General features: G+C 43.7%; 1 protein-coding gene across 2 annotated transcripts in view; it reads left to right on the top strand.

The window, feature by feature from the left end:
* Positions 1-27,243, top strand: part of rnf123 (ring finger protein 123) — a 484,329-nt gene that overhangs the window by 21,584 nt on the left and 435,502 nt on the right. For both annotated transcript variants that reach the window (XM_084325137.1, XM_084325136.1), the window contains exons 3-6: positions 4,439-4,526; positions 23,441-23,508; positions 23,640-23,749; positions 24,351-24,405. In XM_084325137.1, coding sequence (XP_084181263.1) covers positions 4,439-4,526; positions 23,441-23,508; positions 23,640-23,749; positions 24,351-24,405 — 321 coding nt within the window. The remainder of the gene's footprint in view (positions 1-4,438; positions 4,527-23,440; positions 23,509-23,639; positions 23,750-24,350; positions 24,406-27,243) is intronic.

Genomic DNA, 27,243 nt, shown 5'->3' with positions numbered 1-27,243 from the left:
AGAGGATACATTATTAACAGGTGGAGTAGAGGATACATTATTAACAGGTGGAGTAGAGGAATACATTATTAACAGGTGGAGTAGAGGAATACATTATTAACAGGTGGAGTAGAGGAATACATTATTAACAGGTGGAGTAGAGGAATACATTATTAACAGGTGGAGTAGAGGAATACATTATTAACAGGTGGAGTAGAGGAATACATTATTAACAGGTGGAGTAGAGGAATACATTATTAACAGGTGGAGTAGAGGAATACATTATTAACAGGTGGAGTAGAGGAATACATTATTAACAGGTGGAGTAGAGGAATACATTATTAACAGGTGGAGTAGAGGAATACATTATTAACAGGTGGAGTAGCGGAATACATTATTAACAGGTGGAGTAGAGGAATGCATTATTAACAGGTGGAGTAGAGGAATGCATTATTAACAGGTGGAGTAGAGGAATACATTATTAACAGGTGGAGTAGAGGAATACATTATTAACAGGTGGAGTAGAGGAATACATTATTAACAGGTGGAGTAGAGGAATACATTATTAACAGGTGGAGTAGAGGAATACATTATTAACAGGTGGAGTAGAGGATACATTATTAACAGGTGGAGTAGCGGAATACATTATTAACAGGTGGAGTAGAGGAATACATTATTAACAGGTGGAGTAGAGGAATACATATTAACAGGTGGAGTAGAGGAATACATTATTAGCAGGTGGAGTAGAGGAATACATTATTAACAGGTGGAGTAGAGGAATACATTATTAGCAGGTGGAGTAGAGGAATACATTATTAACAGGTGGAGTAGAGGAATACATTATTAACAGGTGGAGTAGAGGAATACATTATTAACAGGTGGAGTAGAGGAATACATTATTAACAGGTGGAGTAGAGGAATACATTATTAACAGGTGGAGTAGAGAATACATTATTAACAGGTGGAGTAGAGGAATACATTATTAACAGGTGGAGTAGAGGAATACATTATTAACAGTGGAGTAGAGGAATACATTATTAACAGGTGGAGTAGAGGAATACATTATTAACAGGTGGAGTAGAGGAATACATTATTAACAGGTGGAGTAGAGGAATACATTATTAACAGGTGGAGTAGAGGATACATTATTAACAGGTGGAGTAGAGGATACATTATTAACAGGTGGAGTAGAGGAATACATTATTAACAGGTGGAGTAGAGGAATACATTATTAACAGGTGGAGTAGAGGAATACATTATTAACAGGTGGAGTAGAGGAATACATTATTAACAGGTGGAGTAGAGGAATACATTATTAACAGGTGGAGTAGAGGAATACATTATTAACAGGTGGAGTAGAGGAATACATTATTAACAGGTGGAGTAGAGGAATACATTATTAACAGGTGGAGTAGAGGAATACATTATTAACAGGTGGAGTAGAGGAATACATTATTAACAGGTGGAGTAGAGGAATACATTATTAACAGGTGGAGTAGAGGATACATTATTAACAGGTGGAGTAGAGGAATACATTATTAACAGGTGGAGTAGAGGATACATTATTAACAGGTGGAGTAGAGGAATACATTATTAACAGGTGGAGTAGAGGAATACATTATTAACAGGTGGAGTAGAGGAATACATTATTAACAGGTGGAGTAGAGGATACATTATTAACAGGTGGAGTAGAGGATACATTATTAACAGGTGGAGTAGAGGATACATTATTAACAGGTGGAGTAGAGGATACATTATTAACAGGTGGAGTAGAGGAATACATTATTAACAGGTGGAGTAGAGGAATACATTATTAACAGGTGGAGTAGAGGAATACATTATTAACAGGTGGAGTAGAGAATACATTATTAACAGGTGGAGTAGAGGAATACATTATTAACAGGTGGAGTAGAGGAATACATTATTAACAGGTGGAGTAGAGGAATACATTATTAACAGGTGGAGTAGAGGAATACATTATTAACAGGTGGAGTAGAGGAATACATTATTAACAGGTGGAGTAGAGGAATACATTATTAACAGGTGGAGTAGAGGAATACATTATTAACAGGTGGAGTAGAGGATACATTATTAACAAGTGGAGTAGAGGAATACATTATTAACAGGTGGAGTAGAGGATACATTATTAACAGGTGGAGTAGAGGAATACATTATTAACAGGTGGAGTAGAGGAATACATTATTAACAGGTGGAGTAGAGGAATACATTATTAACAGGTGGAGTAGAGGATACATTATTAACAGGTGGAGTAGAGGATACATTATTAACAGGTGGAGTAGAGGATACATTATTAACAGGTGGAGTAGAGGAATACATTATTAACAGGTGGAGTAGAGGAATACATTATTAACAGGTGGAGTAGAGGAATACATTATTAACAGGTGGAGTAGAGGAATACATTATTAACAGGTGGAGTAGAGGAATACATTATTAACAGGTGGAGTAGAGGAATACATTATTAACAGGTGGAGTAGAGGAATACATTATTAACAGGTGGAGTAGAGGATACATTATTAACAGGTGGAGTAGAGGAATACATTATTAACAGGTGAGTAGAGGATACATTATTAACAGGTGGAGTAGAGGAATACATTATTAACAGGTGGAGTAGAGGAATACATTATTAACAGGTGGAGTAGAGGATACATTATTAACAGGTGGAGTAGAGGAATACATTATTAACAGGTGGAGTAGAGGATACATTATTAACAGGTGGAGTAGAGGAATACATTATTAACAGGTGGAGTAGAGGATACATTATTAACAGGTGGAGTAGAGGATACATTATTAACAGGTGGAGTAGAGGAATACATTATTAACAGGTGGAGTAGAGGAATACATTATTAACATGTGGAGTAGAGGAATACATTATTAACAGGTGGAGTAGAGGAATACATTATTAACAGGTGGAGTAGAGGATACATTATTAACAGGTGGAGTAGAGGATACATTATTAGCAGGTGGAGTAGAGGAATACATTATTAACAGGTGGAGTAGAGGAATACATTATTAACAGGTGGAGTAGAGGAATACATTATTAACAGGTGGAGTAGAGGAATACATTATTAGCAGGTGGAGTAGAGGAATACATTATTAACAGGTGGAGTAGAGGAATACATTATTAACAGGTGGAGTAGAGGAATACATTATTAACAGGTGGAGTAGAGGATACATTATTAACAGGTGGAGTAGAGGAATACATTATTAACAGGTGGAGTAGAGGAATACATTATTAGCAGGTGGAGTAGAGGAATACATTATTAACAGGTGGAGTAGAGGAATACATTATTAACAGGTGGAGTAGAGGAATACATTATTAACAGGTGGAGTAGAGGAATACATTATTAACAGGTGGAGTAGAGGAATACATTATTAACAGGTGGAGTAGAGGATACATTATTAACAGGTGGAGTAGAGGAATACATTATTAACAGGTGGAGTAGAGAATACATTATTAACAGGTGGAGTAGAGGATACATTATTAACAGGTGGAGTAGAGGGATACATTATTAACAGGTGGAGTAGAGGAATACATTATTAACAGGTGGAGTAGAGGAATACATTATTAACAGGTGGAGTAGAGGAATACATTATTAACAGGTGGAGTAGAGGAATACATTATTAACAGGTGGAGTAGAGGAATACATTATTAACAGGTGGAGTAGAGGAATACATTATTAACAGGTGGAGTAGAGGAATACATTATTAGCAGGTGGAGTAGAGGAATACATTATTAACAGGTGGAGTAGAGGAATACATTATTAACAGGTGGAGTAGAGGAATACATTATTAACAGGTGGAGTAGAGGATACATTATTAACAGGTGGAGTAGAGGAATACATTATTAACAGGTGGAGTAGAGGAATACATTATTAACAGGTGGAGTAGAGGAATACATTATTAACAGGTGGAGTAGAGGAATACATTATTAACAGGTGGAGTAGAGGAATACATTATTAACAGGTGGAGTAGAGGAATACATTATTAACAGGTGGAGTAGAGGAATACATTATTAACAGGTGGAGTAGAGGAATACATTATTAACAGGTGGAGTAGAGGAATACATTATTAGCAGGTGGAGTAGAGGAATACATTATTAACAGGTGGAGTAGAGGAATACATTATTAACAGGTGGAGTAGAGGAATACATTATTAACAGGTGGAGTAGAGGAATACATTATTAACAGGTGGAGTAGAGGAATACATTATTAACAGGTGGAGTAGAGGAATACATTATTAACAGGTGGAGTAGAGGAATACATTATTAGCAGGTGTTTAGACATTATACCTACTCTTTAATTATGCTGTAGTTACAAGATGTAAACTATTAATGATGCTGCTCTCTCCCTCTCTCTCTCTCTCTCTCTCTCTCTCTCTCTCTCTCTCTCTCTCTCTCTCTCTCTCTCTCTCTCTCTCTCTCTCTCTCTCTCTCTCTCAGGGATAGTAAATGAGAGGTTGCTGAGTGATTATCTGCACCATGTGTTTCCTGCTGCAAACCAGCAGGGCCCAGCGTTGACCTCTCTCAGGTACTGTCTGTCTGTCTGTCTGCCTGTCTGTCTGTCTGTCTGTCTGTCTGTCTGTCTGTCTGTCTGTCTGTCTGTCTGTCTGTCTGTCTGTCTGTCTGTCTGTCTGTCTGTCTGTCTGTCTGTGTGTCTCTCTGTCTGTCTGTCTGTCTGTCTGTCTGTCTGTCTGTGTGTGTGTCTGTCTGTCTGTCTGTCTGTCTGTCTGTCTGTCTGTCTGTCTGTCTGTCTGTCTGTCTGTCTGTCTGTCTGTCTGTCTGTCTGTCTGTCTGTCTGTCTGTCTGTCTGTCTCCAGTCTGTTTGTCTGTCTGTCTGTCTGTCTGTCCTCCTGTCTGTCTGTTTGTCTGTCTGTCTGTCCTGTCTGTCTGTCTGTCTGTCTGTCTGTCTGTCTGTCTGTCTGTCTGTCTGTCTCCAGTCTGTTTGTCTGTCTGTCTGTCTGTCCTCCTGTCTGTCTGTCTGTCTGTCTGTCTGTCTGTTTGTCTGTCCTGTCTGTCTGTCTGTCTGTCTGTCTGTCTGTCTGTCTGTCTGTCTGTCTGTCTGTCTGTCTGTCTGTCTGTCTGTCCTCCTGTCTGTCTCCAGTTTGTTTGTCTGTCTGTCTGTCCTGTCTGTCTGTCTGTCTGTCTGTCTGTCTGTCTGTCTGTCTGTCTGTCCTCCTGTCTGTCTCCAGTCTGTTTGTCTGTCTGTCCCTTGGAGACCTGAAGCATTCAGGGAGGCTGTGTTGATGCTGTTGATTCCCTCAGTAGCCATTAGGGATGGGCACAAGTAATCCATTACTCAAGCACTCGCCATTTCAACTGAACTCGAGTTGTTTTTGAGAGTGCTCGATTTATGTATTTATTTAATTTGGATTCCACCAAATACGTCCACAAAAAGTGCCTATTTGTGTCACTGAAATGGAGAACTCTCTTTGAAATCCTGTGAGGCGTGAGTTTGTTGCAGGAAACTGGCATGGATAGTAAACTTAACGTTGTCGCGAAACGTTTGTTAGCTTAGCGTTATCTAAAAGATAACTCTGCCCTTGAGTTCTGGATCTGGGAAAGCATGACTCTGCCCATCCCTCGAGTTCTGGATCTGGGAAAGCATGACTCTGCCCATCCCTCGAGTTCTGGATCTGGGAAAGCATGACTCTGCCCATCCCTCGAGTTCTGGATCTGGGAAAGCATGACTCTGCCCATCCCTCGAGTTCTGGATCTGGGAAAGCATGAATCTGCCCATCCCTCGAGTTCTGGATCTGGGAAAGCCTCGTCCCTAGTAAACATGTTGATCTGAGAGCGTCAGACATCTGAGATGTGGTGTTCTAGCCAGCCGTGTATTTCTGTTTAGCAAGACCTCATTCAGTAACAGCTCAGCTGCCTTGGCTGTGTGTGTGTTAAGTTTGTTATGTAGTTCTATATATAACACAGTCCTTACAGCCAAGAAGAATATGTTCAAGTTCAAGTTCAAGTTTCAAGTTTCTTTATTAGTTGTCATATAGAAATACAGAATACTTTTATATGAAATGCTTCTTTCCGTTTTGCTCCTGAGAGTGTGCTATATAAAAGGATAAGTATAAAAAGTATAATATAAGTATTAGGGGTGTAACGGTACACAGAAGCCACGGTTCGGTACGTACCTCGGTATTGAGGCCACGGTTCGGTACGATTTCGGTACAACAGGAAAAAAATATTTATAATTATTATTATATATTTATAATAATTATTATAATTATTATTATTAAATATAATAATATTCTATAGGCTTGCCGTAGTAGTCAGTGATACTGGTGTAATTCTGTGTTCAGGCATCCACAGAGTAAATTAATTCCCTACTGCACCTTTAACACTTTGGATGCCCGCGGGTTGAATGCCCATAACGAGAATATTCGTTTTTTCTCGTTGTTTTTTTTATTAGCGATCTGAATTCATATTTCATCAACCGAGTCTACCGTTGGTAAATCAGCCACTCCAGGCGCTCAGATGTGAAAAAAGTGCCCCCCTCGTCTCCCAGATGGTAATTCACCCTTTTGGATTGGACTCAATGAAAAGGCATGAGAAAAAAAGACCCGGACTCCACATTTTACTTCTCACGCATGTGACCGGAGTCGATCAGCTTCATTCTGGACCCTCAGAGCAGCGGGGATTATGTGTTGTACAGTATGTGCGGTGGATCAATAAAAGGATCGATTTTCGGAATGGCGATCAGGAATTGGAATAATCCATTTGGATACCATCTGATCTCGGGTAAGGAATCTATTTGACCAGTATTAAGATAATCAGACCCGTTTTCACGGAGATATAAGCTTTTTCTTTTTTTTTGTGATATGGCTGTTTGACTCTAAGAGCGATCAGGAACTGAGAGAATCGATTTTCAGCGCACGGCACTAGCGTGCACACGTACACATATACTATCGATAATCTAGCGTTTATTTGAAAATGATTCATAAATAGGCCGACAAATGACAACGTTCTAGAATATTACAGTACGGGCGATTATCATGGAATCCTCTTCTTTTTTTCTCGTGAAAACAAGTTTTTTTTAAATGCTATGAAACGGAAATGAACCGATAAAAAAACAATCTGCTTCGACAATGTTGACTGGAAATAGGTCATTGATAATGCGACGGGCAGATTAGACACATAGCCATAATTTTAAACATAGATTAGGCGATATTAATGCTAACATTGAAGTGGATGTGGGCTTTCAAGCACTAAATGTGCGCCCCCTGCTGGGCATTCAAAGTGTTAACAACAACTTAGTTTCACTTTCACTTATAGAGAGAATTTAATTTCACGTGAAGCCGAGACTGAAGAAGACTAGAGAACAGATGACATGTTACAGTACACAACAATGGCAGAGGATTATCAATATTTTGGATTTAATAGCAGCAACTGGAGAGGAGCTCAGATGATCTGGTGGTATGTTTTTTTTTTTTGATTTTTCTCCCATCACACCCTTCCTGGTTGTTGCGCACTTTCCCCTACTGTTGGTCCGAGAGACCGGAGACTGTCACATGCTTTCCTCCGACGCATGTGCAGCCAGCCGGCAGGCCAGCCTGGCCGTGCAGATTCTCACTGGGAGAGTGTAACGTGTGGGAGGCCGCGCTATCTCTCCCTAGATCCTACCCTTGCTGAGCAGGCGCCCCGACCAAACTGTAGGGGTCGCTGTCCACAACGCCCAGGACCCACCCTTCAGCTTTCCCACCCTCTAATACTGCCAATTGTATTAGTGTGAACGGCCAGCCAAGCTGATAGCAACGCCGGGAGCTGGATTCGAACACGCAAATCCAGCATCTCCGGCGTTGGTGACGAACGCAATCTCCGCTATGCCACCTGACCGCCCCGATCTGGTGGTATGTTGTGCTTTTATTTTTTCTCCGATCAGCTGTGAGACTCCGCGGTCCGCCGGAAAAGGTTGACGTGTGTGTCTTTTGGTTAACATTATTGGGCGAACAAGAAAACTAAAGAAAACTGCAAAATTAGGGCGGCTACGTGGCGTAGTGGGCAAGGCGCTCGCCACGAATGCAGAGACGCTGGGCTCGCCTGTTCGAGCCCAGCGCTCCACATTGCTTTCAGTTTAGCTGGTCGTTCATACTAATACACATTGGCCGTATTAGGGGGTGGGAAACTGATGGGTGGGGATCGGGCGTTGTGGACAGCGACTCCTACAGGTCGGTTGGTGCGCCTGCGCAGTAGAATCAGGAAGTGTCGGGGGCAGCGTGAGCCTCCCACGCGTTACTCCTCGCCACTGAGAGATCGAGCTGCGCAGGTGAAAAGATGCGACTGCTGTTACCTCAAGTACCGGAGGGGACTTGTGCTACAGTATGTATGACTTAGTCCACATTGCAGCCGGCTTGTGGGAGGCAAGAAACAGCGTTCGTGACAAGGGAGGGTTGAATTGGATGATACGAAATTGGGATGGGAGAAAATATAGAAAAATGGGAGAAAAAGTGGATCAAAAAAATAAATACATGGTTCCCAAAGTTTTCAAGGCGCGACCCCCGAAATAACGCGTCAGAGACGGAGTTGGAGGCTATACAGTTTCATTATTAATCAGGTTTTTATCTGTTTCGGACATCATCCATACATGCATTGAATTGATTAACCTTTGGTTTATACCAGTGACACCTCATGTTCATCATCAGATAACAGTGCTTGAACAGATAAATGCATTTTCTCAAATTCATTCATCAAAACATCAAGTCACGTCACGTCATCAAATCCGTCAAACAGCGCATCTCCTCATATATTTTAAACCCAGTTACAATATCACAATAACGTGTGAGTGACAGTGATACAATAGACCTATCGCTAAGCCACGCCCCCTTTGAAACCTCGGACAAACAAAGTCGACCGTGAATGACTCGTTGACGATGACCGCAGGCAGCCCCTTTCCTGACTGTGATGCAAGCCTTGCTTCACAGTCACGAAAGGGGCTAGGCCGCGGGAGATTTACCACAGCAGGTAATAGACCTGTTTTTTAAAGATAACACAAATATTTCATCTAGAAGCAGACAGAGGGTTACAATATGCTGTGGAAAAGTACGTTCATGAGATACACATATACCTTAGACCTCCATGGTGATGCAAGCATTAGCTATAGATAACGTCTCAAGCATTACTTACAGTTGACTTGATTGAATATTACAAGAACTATGACGATAATCCATGATTACTACTATTGCTGATACATTTAGTTTAGGCTAGTGGTCCAACGCAGTATACGAGCTAGACATGACAGTTGTGTCACTAGTCACTAGAATGAGGAAAAAAGTGAGAGCTGTCATTCTGCAACCAGAATAATCCACCTCTTTTGTAAACATGCTATGTTGGTTCTTTTGTGACCCAGGTAAATATGCCAACAATCCTCCTCCATAAAGGGGTGAGACGTCAGAGAATGGTATGCTGCACATTCTAATGTACATCAGGTCAAATGATTGATTACACTAACTATAAATGTATAGTGATAGAGACCAAAGTAAAAATACCTAATAATGAAATAGACCTAGTAATAGGGGGCGACAGTGGCTTGGGAGTAGAGCAGTCGTCTGGTAATCCGGAGGTTCCCGGTTTGATTCTCGCTCCTCCCGGGCAGCGTGTCGAAGTGTCCTTGAGCAAGACACTGATGAGCAGGTTGGCACCTTGCATGGTTGCCTCCACCGTCGGTGTGTGAATGTGTGAGTGAATGGGTAAGATGTGAGGAACAAATTGTAAAGCGCTTTGGATAAAAGCGCTATATAAATACAGCCATTTACCATTTACCAAAATACCTGTAAATCACAGTATATGGGTACACGACATAGCTTTTCTTATAACACTAAGTATAAGTTATATTTAATATAAATATAAATAAATGCATATACATTCTCAACACATTCTCAAGATAGATCACTCTGATTAGAAAAGAAAACCCACAACTAAAGTGTACATAAATAGCCACTATTTTTAATATATACAATAAATATACATGGATTTACAGTTACACAAATGGATGTACGATATAGAATACAAACAGTGCTGGAATAGAGAACAATATCATGTGTTGTTGTGATACATCTATGGTAATTTAACATTATATTCTTGTAGCCAAATGAATGCTGTGACAAGGCTTAAAATTGATTTTGTCCCAACCGCAGACCCATAGTTCACAAATCGAATTAAAATGTTATCGCTGGATGCACATCCTCTACATTGTCAATCTCCTGACCCGTTAGTCATAGTCGCAACATTTGCTGTGATTATTGATGACCCTTGGAAGGAGAAACATGTTGATTTTGGTTACCCTGTAACCTTTCTTCTAGTACCTCCATTATGGATTAATAGCCTGGTCTGTTGACATTTGCAATATCAGCAACTGTTGATGAAGATTAAGTACTAAACCAGCAATCTGAGGGACACAGAGTAGCATAACTGGACCACTTTAACCTGTTCCACCCCAGGTGAAAATCTGCATAAAATGTATACCTAGGTAAATGGAATATTGCTCCACTTCTACAAGGGCTATTTGCATATTCTTGGTATCTAGGAACATCTATGGACCTCAATGAATGTATTCTCAGTGTCAGAAATATTGTGTCTATTACTAGGCTTGCTTAAATTCTGATGAAACAAAGGAAAATATGAATTATGATTTTTCTTTTCATCTTTGACAGTGAATAAAACCATGATAATAATGACCAAACTTAAAAAACTGCCACTGAGCTCATTCAGTACCCTCTTGAGATCATGTGTACAAAAGATCTAAGGAAATTAATAAAGGGAAGATGATCAAATTGAAGGTTTTGTATATACAGTACTGAATTCTCCCATCCGGACCAATGCAATTTGAAATATTATTATAGAATATAGAATATATGCTTATACATTACCTTATTATAGCCAATTCGCACATTTATATATATATACATATAGTATCTTTCAAATGGCCGAGTTCAATTTGGATATAGTATCACCAGGCGTGCATAATAACATATACTGATATTTAATGTAATCGACTGTACTTTTTTATTTCTCCCACAGTGTAATCATTTTGTAACTAATTTCAGATCTAATTATTCCTACATGATTACAATAGTGTGGAGAAACTGACTGCGTTTCAATATTTGTCAAAAACGTTACCTTTTGTAGCTTATTATCGCGAATCATAACAATTATTGATATGATTCATTCAGAACGCTGAACTTTGAAATACCATATTGGACCACAGGAAGTGTAGAACGGAGACATTCTGACACTGAACGATAGCCAGCGATCTCCTCTTCAAAATGGCCACAAAAAGATTCCAATTCCCATGGTTCAACATTTCCATTTCCGCTTCCGGGTCAAAACACGAGTGGAAAATAAAAACTTAAAATGATATAAATGCACTTTTAACCTATTGCTAAACTATTGCCAACCTAACGTTTTACATTCTACATGTATTTGTGACATAGTAGTGATAATAATACTTGAAAACGTTTGATTTTAAAAACGTTAATTTATTGCATCACTCATAAAAATATTAATATATGATAATAATGTCAAAAGGGGTCGGTACCTTCAGGTCAATATATCGAGGGTTGAATGCACTGAAATACAAGAACACCCTATAGAATATGTACTGTACTTTTACTTTTGAAACTTAATATAGTACTGTAGTGATTGTAATGGTACATAATTCACCCACGGACCTATTGTTAGGAACATTCTAGAAAATGTGTGCCGCCCGAACATTCTGGAATGTGTGTGATGATGTCATGGCAGAACATTCTAGAACCTTAGGTCTGCCCGATCATTCTGGACCGTTGGTTATGATGTCATAGTAGAACCTTCTAGAACCTCTAACATTCCTATTTAAGCATTCTGTTTAGCTTTCTAGTAATGTATTGTATCTTGTAGTTGTGCTGATGAATATTAAAGGAGTTACCTTCGACTTGAACGACTTCAGGACATCGCCTCAGACTCCCGTCTCTCAGCACTACAGTACATTCAATATCAAATAGTTCTCTACTTTTACTTAAGTAGTAGCTACAGTACCTCTACAGTACCAGCTACAGTAGTAGCTACAGTAACAGCTACTGTACCATCTTCTACAGTAGTAGCTACAGTAGTTTGCTGTGCTGTTTCACTGCTAGGTATATTAAACACAGTACATAGATTATTGAATTGATCATAAGTGAATCCAGTGGCATATTTGAAATAGGCTGGTACACGGCTGTGCTGCAAGACCTCTGGTGTTCATCTATTTGGTACTTGATTAAGTCTCAGAACAGTATTTATACTCGTCAGTGATTCGATTTGTGCTTGTTGATTTCTCAATCGTTCATCTCGCTCCTCTTGTCCATCTTCTTCCACTGGGCTTGGGGGAGGCTGCTCCACAGGCCGGCGCTCCCCATCTGGACAAAAGACAGTTAGCAAACGTTAAGTTAGCTAAAAACACCAGCTAACTAGCGAGGAAGAAAAGTCAGACAGCAAATGAATGACCGCAAAGTTGATGTTGATAACAATGTAGCTAGCTAGCTAGGATAACACCAGCTAGCTTGCAGCTAACGTTAGCTAACTAATAGTTTGGTCTACGTTTCTAATACATGCCGTCAAATATTATGTCTTTATGAATTGACCTTACCTTTGAGCAATCATAAGTGTCCTTGGTAATGGTCTTTATTATGTTGAGACAATGAACACACAACCGTGTGGTTTCATAACTTTATTCGACTGCCTGTTTACGTTACAACACCAGCCCTACCTCGAGCGCTAACCACGCCCGTCTATTAAAGGCACAGTAGCCTACAGTGTAACTGCTAGTATGTCACAACCTATACGTAGCATAACAGGACATAACATTTTCCCCCCCTTCCCTTTTGCAACAGCAATAGAACATTCCAGTCCATGAACAGAAACTGAACACTTCAGTCCACCAACCCGTGGCATTTACCCAGTAACATAGTCCCCATGCCAAGTGGGTGGAGCCCTCACCCTCTGAGGGCGAGCAGGGTCTGGTGGTTGTGGTGGGTTACCTCCCACCCTGGTTGCTTCCAAGCGGGGCTGCCAACTGCGGGTTGTCCTGCCCTGCTCTAGGCAAACGCTGCCGTTCCTCCTGCTTATAATGAACCAACTGAAAAAAAGTGTGTAAATCACTAATGGAACAAAAACAACAAACTGTGTGTGTGTGTGTGCGCGCGCGCATGTGTAGTGCTCCTTGAATGAGATCATCACACAACACACACACTGTAACTGAGGGGTACAATTCCCTGACTGTATTGAGAGTATGGTATTATTAAACCACTACTTAGTTATGTACTTTAATTACTGGCCATACAGTACATGGATATATCTGGTGAACACCCACACAAGAATACGGCAATGACAAAGAAAGTTCTAGTTAGAGGGATTTATTATTATTAGAGCAGCAACGGTAGGTTACAGATTGAGAATTATACTTGCGCTTGTAAGGCGAAGAACACTTAAAGTAGGTCAAGAGCGTAAGTCCATGAGAATAGTAAGATGGGTATAACTGATGCCACCTGTAGCATAGCAATTACATAAGGCACACTAGTAGTCCGCTGGAGACACTGGGGGGTTCCCTCCGGTTGTAAGCCGGCAGGGTAGGGGAATGTTCGGATGCAAAGTCTGGGTCAACGAGGAATAAAGAAGCTCCAGCTACGGGAGTCGGTACACGTACTCCCCTTGATCGGCAGACAAAGCAGCAGCTATAATCCAGTATGCTCGACAGCATGGATGAAAGCTAGCCAGCCTCTGGTCCTAGAGGCGGGCTCGAGGGTGCTCCTCACAGGGGTAGATCCCACACGATAGTGGGGTAGACGGTTCTCTGCTCCAGCAGTCACGGTACCAAAGCAATATAATCCAGCCAGAAAAGGCTCTGCATTTGCCGGTGTAGGTTCTCCGGTGTACTATCCGTCACATTAAACTAGGTTGAACTTGACGTTACTTCACCAAACTATGACACTTTACTATCCTATTCGCACATGTTCTAAGTGCTCTATTTAGATGCAAGGTTGCTCACTTCACTTGGTCGTTGACTCGTGGTGAAGGCTTTACTGGTAATGAACGAACTGATACTTTGAACGAAGTGCTGCTGTTTCCACCTGCGCCGTATTTATACGTAAGGTGAATTATCTAGTGCCAACCTCAGTTCTGTCTCGTATTACTGCGCAAACCTGGACATGTTGAGACATGCCTTGGCGTTGCCTTTGAACTTGTCGTTGGGGGTATGGTCGTTGGCGCCTAGGGGTCGCTGTCCAATAGGAGAACGAATATTATGGTCTGGTTTGTACCCAGGTAAAGGGATATTCCGTGTATATATACAAAGAATATACAAGGGATATCAAACGATATACAAATATTATACAAGGGATCTCAAGCAATAAATATATATATTCGGTTTAATCTGACCCTTTGTAACAGCCGCCTCCTAATTAGTCCGCACCTAATTAGATAAGCAGAGACAGATTAACCGTCTTGTCAACTACTCAATGTCTGTTGTGGGGAGTAGGGCAATCTACAAAGTCAGTGGGTCATGATCGTCATCAAGGGAGTCAGGGAGCCTTGGCAACTCTATCAGCCTCGCCACGGGTCGGGTGTGGCGGTGAGGCAGGTCGGCCCTCCTGGGTATACTGGGCTGTGCTTGGCTGTGTCTCCACATCCTCCGTCTGTTCCTCTTGTTTGGTCTGTACCCCGTCTGAGGAGGGGCCGGTTCCGGCCGCCCCATCAAGAAGTCGGTTGGGGTGCTGGGTTCGAGGTCAGCTACGTCGCTTGGAGCGCAGCTGAGGGGGGTGGAGTTCGGAACTCCCTCTTCTTGTGCCCACGGTTCTCTCACAGGCCTCTCGTCTAATGTCAATAGCCTCTCAACGGGCTGTACGAGAGAGTGGCCTGTGTCGCTCACCTTTGTGTGCAGGCAGCGTGTAGACGTGGGTTTACTGTCAAGTCCGTAGAGGGGGCCCTGGAGCGTCCACCCCAGTCGGGTCTGAACCGCGACTGGGCATCCTTTGGGTCCGATGTGGGCCGCCTCAATTGGGAGAATGAGGTCCGCGTGGTCGGAGCCTATAAGCAGGGTCGGTGTGGCGCCGTCGATAAGCGGTATAGGTAGTCTGCGTAGGTGCTCGTACTTCGCCATCAGCTGTGGGATGGGGTAGGTGTACTGTGACAGGCCTATGTCGTGGCTGGTGAAGACGTTGGTGATGCTATACTGCTTCTCGGGCTGGTCCACCGCTGCTATCTTGAAGGAGACATTTTCACCCTTTATGGTCTTCTGGTCTCTTCTTATGGTACGGATTGTCATTGTTCCTTTTGCACCCCGCAGGCCCAGCTGGGCTGCAGCGGAAGCGAGGAGGAGAGTCTTTTCAGACCCATCGTCTAGGACGGCGTAAGTGTCCAGGACCTTGTCCTCGTAGCTCAGGAGCACTCTGACCACTTTGATGAGCACTCGGGGGGTCCCGCTATGCTGGTCTATGTGGAGCACTCCTGTTGGTGGGTTGCCTTGGATCTTCTGCTGGTGGGCCGACTCGCGATAGTCCGAGTAGCACCGTGACTCCCAGTGTCCGCTGTTGCAGTCAGGACACCAGGGGGCGGTCCTATGGATCTTCGGTAGTGGTGCCACCGCCTCGGCCTGATACATCACCGTGACGGGCCCACTTTGGTTTCCTGGCGGACGCTTGTTGATGTCGTGCAGGACCTCCAAGTGGGCGCCGTCACACTTGCTGTATTTCTTCTTTAAACGGCACTCAGCTGCCATATGGCTGCGCGCGCAGCGGAAGCAGCGGCGGTTGGCTTTGATCCACTGACTCACCTCGTCCGTGGTCAGCTTCTTGAAAGTGTCACATTGATACAGCCGATGTTCCTGTTCACAGTACTGGCATTCAATCTTCCACTCCCCTTTGGTCGGGGGGTTGCTGTGGTTCTCGTGCTGCGGCACTGACTCGGCCTGGTGCATAACAGTCACTGCCCGGCGGTTATCATTAGATCCCCGAGGTCCATCTCTTGGGCTTGGTCCACTCCACACGAACGTGTCCAGTCGTAGGCTGCTGACCTCCCTGGCGAGGAAATCAGCTAGGTCTAGGAGGGATGCTTCTGGGCCGTTGGGGTCGCGGTGGTCTCTCTGCCGCCGAAAGCGCTCTTGGCGGGCTGGAGGGAGCTTCTCTAGTATTCGTTCCACATTAGAGTTAGCATATAGTTCATATATCCCTTTCTCCTTTTGGGACCCCAGCATCCCTACCAGGGACTGTACCTTGATAGAGAGGTCATCCAATGCTCTATTGTCTTTGGCTGGGGGGAGGCGGTCGATATCTCTTATTTCTTGTATCACGTAGTCCCATATGCGTCCATAACGCTGATCGAGGGCCACTAGAGCCGCGGAGTATGGGGTGCTTGAGTTGGAATATGCCAGCGCTATATTATGCGTTCTGGGCACCTTGAGATGCTTGAGGAGGATGGCATATTTGTACGACTCATCAGGGACGTCGGACATCATAGTCTCCAAGCACATCCGTAATTCCGTGTACTGTGCTCTGTCCTCGCGCGTAAAGTCTGGGAACGTCGGTGTGCCAAGGTACGATGCCATGGATGGCTGGCACATTGGTGAGCGTAGGGGAAGAGACCTCCTGGGCGAGTCTCCCCGTACGTGTTGTCGTGGGTTGGTACTTGGTGGGTACCAGGGGCCGGGTACCCAGGTGCTGTTCCTCGGTGCTGCCTGTACGTCAAACTCACCCGTGAGTTGGGTTGGGGGTTTGTAGTGCAGCGACTCGGGGCTGACGTCTGGGCTGTACTGGGCCTCCTGGTCCAGAGTACGTTGCTGCTGGTCGGGGCTGTACTGGGCCTCCTCTTCCTCTTCCTCTTCTAGGTCCTGGAGTTTTCTAGTCAGTCTCTCGGCGACGTAGGCCGGTTCTTCCCGGTGGCTGGGTCTCGTATGGACCGGTCGGGGAGGGGGGTCGGAGACGTAGACAGGATCCTCTTGTTGGCCGGGTCCCGGGTCGCTTCGTCGGGTAGGGGAATGTGCCCTAGACCCTTGTCGTGATGATCTCTGCGAGCTCCGTGCGGAGAGAGGGGGTGTCGCCATGGCAATCAATTGTTCTATCATCTGCGCCTGCAGCCGGTCGCGCTTTCTGCTTCGCGCTGGGCATGGGCGGCGTCGCGCTCTGCTTCGCGGTGGGCATTGGCGGCGTCGCGCTGTGCATTGGCGCTGGCATGGGCGGCGTCGCGCTGTGCATTGGCGGCGGCGCGCTGTGCATCGGCGCGGCCTCTTTCAATGTTCTCTTCCGTCTGAAGGCGTCTGGTCTCCAGTTTTATGCGGTCGTCTTCACTCCTTTGTTGCGCCTGGAAGCGCTCTCGCTCGGTTGCAGCGTGTTCTCGTTCACTAAGGGCTTGCGCTTGGAGTTGCGCGTGAAGGCGCTCTCGTTGGTCTGCAGCTTGTTCGCGCTCGCTCGTCTGTTGAGCCTGGAGGCGCTCTCTTTCCATGGTAGAGTGTTCGCGCTCACTAAGCGTCTGTGCTTGAAGTCGATCGCGTTCACCCTGAAGTCGATCGCGTTCGGTGGAGGCTGCCAGGGTGGCGATGAATGCCTGCGCCAGCATCTGGTCCGCCTCGCTGGGGGATGACACTGACGGAGGTGATCGGCTTCTGACAGTGCTCGTTGGAGATCTGTTCTCTGGGCGCGCCTCGAGATCCATCTCCTGGGCGCGCTTCTCTTCTCTTGGTTGTGTGTCGGGTTCTGTCCCCGGAGCGCTTTCTTTATCCTGGAGCTCTCCGGGGACTCTCCCGGTGACGTTATCTGGAGGTATAGTCTGGTCATGTCCCACCTGGTCCCCCCCGTGAGCTGAGTCAGTTTGGTCTGAATCCACTGGGGTCTCTACTGGCAGGGTCGCCTGGTCGGTAGGTTTTGACATGCTTTGACTATCCGCTTTATCCGCATTTAACGTCTGTATAAAGCTAGGTATTAGACTGACAGCGTATGCCTCTAGATAGGGAGGTGGCTGACGTCTGCGCTGCAGGCGGTGTAGCTCGGGAGAGCCGCTTGGGGAGTGTTCACCGCTGGCCATGGTTAATATCAATATTATATTAGATATTACACTGATACCCTCCGGCTCGAAGGACCACTGAGGGGTACAATTCCCTGACTGTATTGAGAGTATGGTATTATTAAACCACTACTTAGTTATGTACTTTAATTACTGGCCATACAGTACATGGATATATCTGGTGAACACCCACACAAGAATACGGCAATGACAAAGAAAGTTCTAGTTAGAGGGATTTATTATTATTAGAGCAGCAACGGTAGGTTACAGATTGAGAATTATACTTGCGCTTGTAAGGCGAAGAACACTTAAAGTAGGTCAAGAGCGTAAGTCCATGAGAATAGTAAGATGGGTATAACTGACGCCACCTGTAGCATAGCAATTACATAAGGCACACTAGTAGTCCGCTGGAGACACTGGGGGGTTCCCTCCGGTTGTAAGCCAGCAGGGTAGGGGAATGTTCGGATGCAAAGTCTGGGTCAACGAGGAATAAAGAAGCTCCAGCTACGGGAGTCGGTACACGTACTCCCCTTGATCGGCAGACAAAGCAGCAGCTATAATCCAGTATGCTCGACAGCATGGATGAAAGCTAGCCAGCCTCTGGTCCTAGAGGCGGGCTCGAGGGTGCTCCTCACAGGGGTAGATCCCACACGATAGTGGGGTAGACGGTTCTCTGCTCCAGCAGTCACGGTACCAAAGCAATATAATCTAGCCAGAAAAGGCTCTGCATTCGCCGGTGTAGGTTCTCCGGTGTACTATCCATCACATTAAACTAGGTTGAACTTGACGTTACTTCACCAAACTATGACACTTTACTATCCTATTCGCACATGTTCTAAGTGCTCTATTTAGATGCAAGGTTGCTCACTTCACTTGGTCGTTGACTCGTGGTGAAGGCTTTACTGGTAATGAACGAACTGATACTTTGAACGAAGTGCTGCTGTTTCCACCTGCGCCGTATTTATACGTAAGGTGAATTATCTAGTGCCAACCTCAGTTCTGTCTCGTATTACTGCGCAAACCTGGACATGTTGAGACATGCCTTGGCGTTGCCTTTGAACTTGTCGTTGGGGGTATGGTCGTTGGCGCCTAGGGGTCGCTGTCCAATAGGAGAACGAATATTATGGTCTGGTTTGTACCCAGGTAAAGGGATATTCCGTGTATATATACAAAGAATATACAAGGGATATCAAACGATATACAAATATTATACAAGGGATCTCAAGCAATAAATATATATATTCGGTTTAATCTGACCCTTTGTAACACACACCATTGCATTAATCAGGAGGACAAGAAACTCTGCATACCTTTGTTTCACAATGAAAAGTGCTTTATAAATAAAATGAATTATTATTATTGTAAATAACCCCATGAATGGTTTATTATTTTTATGGGTAATTACCTGCTTCATATTTGTGATGTTACTGGTTTCAGGGTGTGCCTAAAGTGATCAATGTGTTGGGCCGTTTATAGAGATCTATGCCAATTAATGTTTATGTATATCCGGGACATTTTTTTATAAGAATTGAGAGGCCTACTACGGTATTTGTATATGTGACCTTTATTTTGAAAACCGTGTTGCGACGCAACCTTGTTTAAGTTTGCGCTTTTAGCCGTGAGTGGCTCTCAAAGTGTTAATTGACCTGCCTGTTAAAGAAAGGTAAAAAAAAGCTCCTCCAATGTGACAAAGCATTTGTTTCAACCCTCCGTGCACCGGATTCAATGTATTGTAGTCTCACGGAATTAGCGTTAATGTTACACTCGGGTTATAATTAGGGGTGGGACGATACATCGATCCAGATCGATATATCGATCTATTATCAAATAGGATCGATGCAACGTAAAAAGATCGATTCATATTGCGATACTCTTATTTTGAAAATCCCCCGGTGAGCATATCCGCCCGGCTGCAACAACAACAGAAGCTCAGCGCAGCTCAGCGTGTGTAGACGTTAGACAGCATTGCTAGGCAGAGTCCGCCTATTTTGAGACCCGAAATAAGTGCCTGTTGTTTTTTTCCCCACAAGGGGTCAAATGCATCTAACATGCTTTCCATCCTCGCCATTCCTTTATGCCCACGTCGCGTTAAATACCTAAATTAATGTTGCGTTAGCGTAAGCTAACTAAGCTAAGCTGATAGAGCCATAGAGAGAACAGCAGAGGTCCACTAGGGACTGGGAAGGAGGGGGGTTACTGCATTCTCGAGATAGCCCCACTACCAGGATCTGGCCGGTACGCGTCTATGCCTTCTACAACGCTGTTCGGTTTCCGGGTTCCTCTGATTGGCCACTAAGCCCACGTGACCCTATGCTAGCATGCCCCCCTTATCGCCGCCAGTTAGCGCGTACGCCCGCGCATGCGCATGAGCCGCGACAAGCGCCTTCAATGACAGAGCTCTCATATTTGCGAATGCATAAACTATATCTTAAATTATGGCTATGTGTCTAATATGGCCGTCGCTTATCAATTACTTGTTTTGTTTACATCACGGTGAACGCTGTTGCATTCGCAAATATGAGAGCTCTGTCAATTGATAAGCGACGGCCATATTAGACACATAGCCATAATTTTTTTTTTGTTTTTTTTTTTTTTTAACCTTAACCTTTATTTACCCAGGGTAGGTTCGCTGAGCACAGATGCTCTTTTTCAGCTACGCCCTGCTTCACATTCACACAGTTCCATTCATACCTGGGAGCTGCCCAGTACAACCACAGTCTGACACCATTGGCCACTGAGCAACTCCACTGGAGCAGTTGGGGGTTAAGTGCCTTGCTCAAGGGCACTTCAGCGGCAGATTTTTCCTTCCGGTCACAAACTCGCTTCTCTAACCATTAGGCCACCGCTGCCCCCAAAAAAAAATATTAGACACATAGCCATAATTTAAGATATAGTTTATGCATTCGCAAATATGAGAGCTCTGTCATTGAAGTGGGTGGTGGCGCGCAACAGCATTCACCCTGATGTAAACAAAACAAGTAATAACTTAAACAAATAATTTAAAACATAGATTAGGCGTTATTAACGCTAACATTGAAGTGGATGGTGGGCATTCAAGCGGAAAATATCGTATCGTTGTCCAAAGAATCGATATCGTATCGTATCGTGATGAAACTGGTGATTCCCACCCCTAGTTATAATTAGGGATGCTCCCATATTGATATCGGATATCGGCCCCGATATATGACTAAAATAGCTAGATCGGGTATCGGAGACAATTCAATTATACATTTTTTTATATAATTTTTTATTTGGTTATTTAATTTGAATAATAAACAACAATTCAGTACATTTATATCTATGTGTTAATTTGTTATTTTTGGTGTTATAATTTAGTTTCACTAAGTTAGGAAAGTAATGTTTTAAGTCAAGCCTGATGTTGCCTTGAACAAAATAATGATCCCAGTCTCTTCCACACAGTGAGGCATACAGTTTATTAATTGAACAATGGGTATCGGATCAGTACTCGGTATCGGCTGATACCCAAAGCCCAGGTATCGGTATCGGGACTGAAACCGTCGGATCAGTGCATCCCTAGTTATAATATAATATATTAGAGGGACCCAAACAAACTAAAGGTAACTAATTACCTTTAGTGCACTTAGCCTTATTTCTATATATTTTATTTCTAAATCACGCCACGTTGCAAAAGCTATCTCGGCATGTGGCTTTATATTTCTCAAACTAATTAGATACTGTTCATAAGATCTATTTTCTGCTGTTCCAACGAAATCTCAATCAACAAAATCTGTCCATAGATTCTGGCTGTACAGGACGAAATGTATAGGATTGATTGAGCTGCCAACCAGTGTCTTTCGGTCTCAATTAAATAAAAAAAATTATATTCTCCTTCGAAATATTATTTCACAGGCATGCCTGGCATTACGATGCCTGTGTCTGGCAACAACGCTGGCAGTGACGCTGGCATGCTGCCTCTTTATAGCGCTTAAGCCCCGAATATACTCGAAAACTGACACGTACACGCACACGGCTGCAGACACGCTGCCCACGCAGCTCTGTTTATAGTCCATTTTTGGGTTCTGTAAGCGTCAGCGTCGAGTGCTTATGTTATGATTGTTGTAATTGCTGTAATTGCTCCCGATAAGCAGGTTGGCACCTTGCATGGTGTGTGAATGTGAATATGCGCGCCGACTTATCCAAAGCGCTTTACAATTTGTTCCTCACATATTACCCATTCACTCACACATTCACACACCGATGGCAGAGGCGACCATGCAAGGTGCCAACCTGCTGATCGGGAGCAATTACAACAATCATAACATAAGCACTCGACGCTGGCGCATACAGACACTTTTGAAGTCACGGTTCGGTACGTACCTAAGCTTTTTTCTCCCATTTTCTATTTTTCTCCCATCCCAATTTCGTATCGTCCAATTTTACCCTCCCCTGTCTCGAACGCTGTTAGGCCATGCCTCCCACAAGCCGGCTGTAATGTGGACGAAGCTATACATTGCACGTGTCCCCTCCGGTACTCGAGGTAGCAGCCGTCGCATCTTTTCACCTGCACAGCGCGATCTTTCAGCGTCGGGGGTCTGTGCTTTGGAGGGACGCCGCCCCCGTCGCTTCCTGATTCTACTGCACAGGCGCACCAACCGACCTGTAGGAGTCGCTGTCCACAACGTCCGATCCCCACCCATCAGCTTCCCACCCCCTAATACTGCCAAATGTATTAGTATGAACGACCAGCAAAGCTGAATGCAATGCGGAGAGCTGGGCTCGAACCCAGCGTCTCCTGCATTGGTGGTGAGCGCCTTGCCCACTGCACCACCTAGCCGCCTCACGTACCTACGCTTTTGAAGTCACGGTTCGGTACGTACCTACACTTTTGAATAGGGGTGTAACGGTACACAAAAACCACGGTACGGTACGTACCTCGCTTTTGAAGTCACGGTTTGGTACGTACCTCGCTTTTGACGTCACGGTTTGGTACGGGTTTTCGGTACAGTGGGGGAAAGTTTGGCTTTCCATGTTCCACTGAGGGGTGATGTAGTGTGCAGTAACTAATTGTACTTGTAGGGCTGCCATGAATATTCTATATTGAAATTAATAATCAACTTAGAAAATTTAAAAATAATTATTATTATATTAGATTGTGAAAAAAACAGCCCCCGGTGGGCGGTCGTTAGTGGTTAACATACCGTTGTATTCGTTCGGTACACCACACAGCCATTCGGTACGGTACGGTACGGATACGCGTACCTTTACACCCCTACTTTTGAAGTCACGGTTCGGTACGTACCTACGCTTTTGAAGTCACGGCTACATTCTCCACTGTGGTCTAATGGTCACTTGTGTCTGGTCAAGGGGACTGTTGCCCAGAACTGATTTTCTCCACCTCTCCTCTCTCTCCTCCTCCTCTCTCTCCTCTCCTCCTCTATCTCTTCTCTCTTCTCTCTCTCCTCTTCCTCTCCTCTCCAGGAAACCTCTAGGGTTCCAGGACCTGGCAGCTCATCTGGAGAAACTTCTGTCTGATGAAGAGAACAAAGGTAACACACATAAACATAAACACACACATGCATACACTAGGGGTGTAACGGTACACAAAAGTCTGTCTGTCTGTCTGTCCTCCTGTCTGTCTGTCTAACCCCTCTCCCTGCCTGTCCTCCTGTGTGTCTAGAAGCTGTGGTTGTGGAGGCTGATGACGGCCGGCTGGGCCCTCAGGTGGTAGTTCTGGATCACACCACCGGCTTCGAGGGGCTGCTGTTTGTGGACGACGACCTGCTGGGGGTGAGATATCATGTTGTCTTTATTAGCTGCAACCAGCAGCTCTATAGCTCACTCTGCTGGGGGTGAGATGTCATGTTGTCTCTATTAGCTGCTGGGGGTGAGATGTCATGTTGTCTTTATTAGCTGCAACCAGCAGCTCTATAGCTCACTCTGCTGGGGGTGAGATGTCATGTTGTCTCTATTAGCTGCTGGGGGTGAGATGTCATGTTGTCTCTATTAGCTGCTGGGGGTGAGATGTCATGTTGTCTCTATTAGCTGCTGGGGGTGAGATGTCATGTTGTCTCTATTAGCTGCTGGGGGTGAGATGTCATGTTGTCTCTATTAGCTGCTGGGGGTGAGATGTCATGTTGTCTTTATTAGCTGCAACCAGCATCTCTATAGCTCGCTCTGTTGGCTGGTCGGTTGTTTCACAAAAGTGTCCCCACCCTCTGTTGGCCACACCTGCCCTAGGAGGCTGAAATGTGGCGTGGAGGTCAAGTGTTCCAGGCTGATGGCTGTTGTTGAGACGACCCGAGAGCCTGACGTGTGGATTTGTGCTGGTTTTGTGAGACAAACTTCAAAATGTTGACAGATTTTCAAGCGTTTATATTGTGTTTTCCAGGTCATTGGCCACAGCAACTTCAGCTCCATCAGAGCTACGACCTGCGTCTATAAAGGTAAAGACGTCCTGACTTATTATATAGCCGTACTTTAAAAAATTTTGATGACGAAAAATAAGAATCGTGTGAGAGAATCGTGATCTCAATTCTTAGAGAGAAAAATCGTGATTCACATTTTAGCAAGAATCATGCTGCAGCTCTAGTTATATAGCCTTACCGTTAGTGAGGCTTTACCTCCTCTGTGGGTTACATTACATTACGTCCTCTGTGTGTTACATTACATTACGTCCTCTGCGTGTTACATTACATTACCTCCTCTGTGTGTTACATTACATTACATCATCTGTGTGTTACATTACATTACGTCCTCTGTGTGTTACATTACATTACCTCCTCTGCGTGTTACATTACATTACGTCCTCTGTGTGTTACATTACATTACGTCCTCTGTGTGTTACATTACATTACGTCCTCTGTGTGTTACATTACATTACGTCCTCTGTGTGTTACATTACATTACCTCCTCTGTGTGTTACATTACATTACCTCCTCTGTGTGTTACATTACATTACGTCCTCTGTGTGTTACATTACATTACCTCCTCTGTGTGTTACATTACATTACCTCCTCTGCGTGTTACATTACATTACCTCCTCTGTGTGTTACATTACATTACCTCCTCTGTGTGTTACATTACATTACCTCCTCTGTGTGTTACATTACATTACCTCCTCTGCGTGTTACATTACATTACGTCCTCTGTGTGTTACATTACATTACGTCCTCTGTGTGTTACATTACATTACCTCCTCTGTGTGTTACATTACATTACGTCCTCTGTGTGTTACATTACATTACCTCCTCTGTGTGTTACATTACATTACATCATCTGTGTGTTACATTACATTACGTCCTCTGCGTGTTACATTACATTACGTCCTCTGTGTGTTACATTACATTACGTCCTCTGTGTGTTACATTACATTACCTCCTCTGTGTGTTACATTACATTACATCATCTGTGTGTTACATTACATTACGTCCTCTGCGTGTTACATTACATTACGTCCTCTGTGTGTTACATTACATTACCTCCTCTGTGTGTTACATTACATTACGTCCTCTGCGTGTTACATTACATTACGTCCTCTGTGTGTTACATTACATTACGTCCTCTGTGTGTTACATTACATTACCTCCTCTGTGTGTTACATTACATTACATCATCTGTGTGTTACATTACATTACGTCCTCTGCGTGTTACATTACATTACGTCCTCTGTGTGTTACATTACATTACGTCCTCTGCGTGTTACATTACATTACCTCCTCTGCGTGTTACATTACATTACGTCCTCTGTGTGTTACATTACATTACCTCCTCTGTGTGTTACATTACATTACCTCCTCTGTGTATTACATTACGTCCTCTGTGTGTTACATTACATTACGTCCTCTGTGTGTTACATTACATTACGTCCTCTGTGTGTTACATTACATTACGTCCTCTGTGTGTTACATTACATTACCTCCTCTGTGTGTTACATTACATTACGTCCTCTGTGTGTTACATTACATTACGTCCTCTGTGTGTTACATTACATTACGTCCTCTGTGTGTTACATTACATTACCTCCTCTGTGTGTTACATTACATTACGTCCTCTGCGTGTTACATTACATTACGTCCTCTGTGTGTTACATTACATTACGTCCTCTGTGTGTTACATTACATTACCTCCTCTGCGTGTTACATTACATTACATCATCTGTGTGTTACATTACATTACGTCCTCTGCGTGTTACATTACATTACGTCCTCTGTGTGTTACATTACATTACGTCCTCTGTGTGTTACATTACATTACCTCCTCTGTGTGTTACATTACATTACATCATCTGTGTGTTACATTACATTACGTCCTCTGCGTGTTACATTACATTACGTCCTCTGTGTGTTACATTACATTACCTCCTCTGTGTGTTACATTACATTACCTCCTCTGTGTGTTACATTACATTACCTCCTCTGCGTGTTACATTACATTACGTCCTCTGTGTGTTACATTACATTACCTCCTCTGTGTGTTACATTACATTACGTCCTCTGTGTGTTACATTACATTACCTCCTCTGTGTGTTACATTACATTACCTCCTCTGTGTGTTACATTACATTACCTCCTCTGTGTGTTACATTACATTACGTCCTCTGTGTGTTACATTACATTACCTCCTCTGTGTGTTACATTACATTACCTCCTCTGTGTGTTACATTACATTACCTCCTCTGTGTGTTACATTACATTACCTCCTCTGTGTGTTACATTACATTACCTCCTCTGTGTGTTACATTACATTACGTCCTCTGCGTGTTACATTACATTACCTCCTCTGCGTGTTACATTACATTACGTCCTCTGTGTGTTACATTACATTACGTCCTCTGCGTGTTACATTACATTACGTCCTCTGTGTGTTACATTACATTACGTCCTCTGTGTGTTACATTACATTACCTCCTCTGCGTGTTACATTACATTACGTCCTCTGTGTGTTACATTACATTACCTCCTCTGTGTGTTACATTACATTACCTCCTCTGCGTGTTACATTACATTACGTCCTCTGTGTGTTACATTACATTACGTCCTCTGTGTGTTACATTACATTACGTCCTCTGCGTGTTACATTACCTCTGTGTGTTACATTACATTACGTCCTCTGTGTGTTACATTACATTACGTCCTCTGTGTGTTACATTACATTACCTCCTCTTTGTGTTACATTACATTACGTCCTCTGTGTTACATTACATTACGTCCTCTGTGTGTTACATTACATTACCTCCTCTGTGTGTTACATTACATTACGTCCTCTGCGTGTTACATTACATT

Source organism: Notolepis coatsorum, assembly GCF_963971535.1.
Source record: "Notolepis coatsorum genome assembly, chromosome: 11".
In the NCBI taxonomy this organism is placed as follows: domain Eukaryota; kingdom Metazoa; phylum Chordata; class Actinopteri; order Aulopiformes; family Paralepididae; genus Notolepis; species Notolepis coatsorum.
Note: the sequence above shows the minus strand (reverse complement) of the source record. Positions and strands in the feature narration are given on the sequence as shown.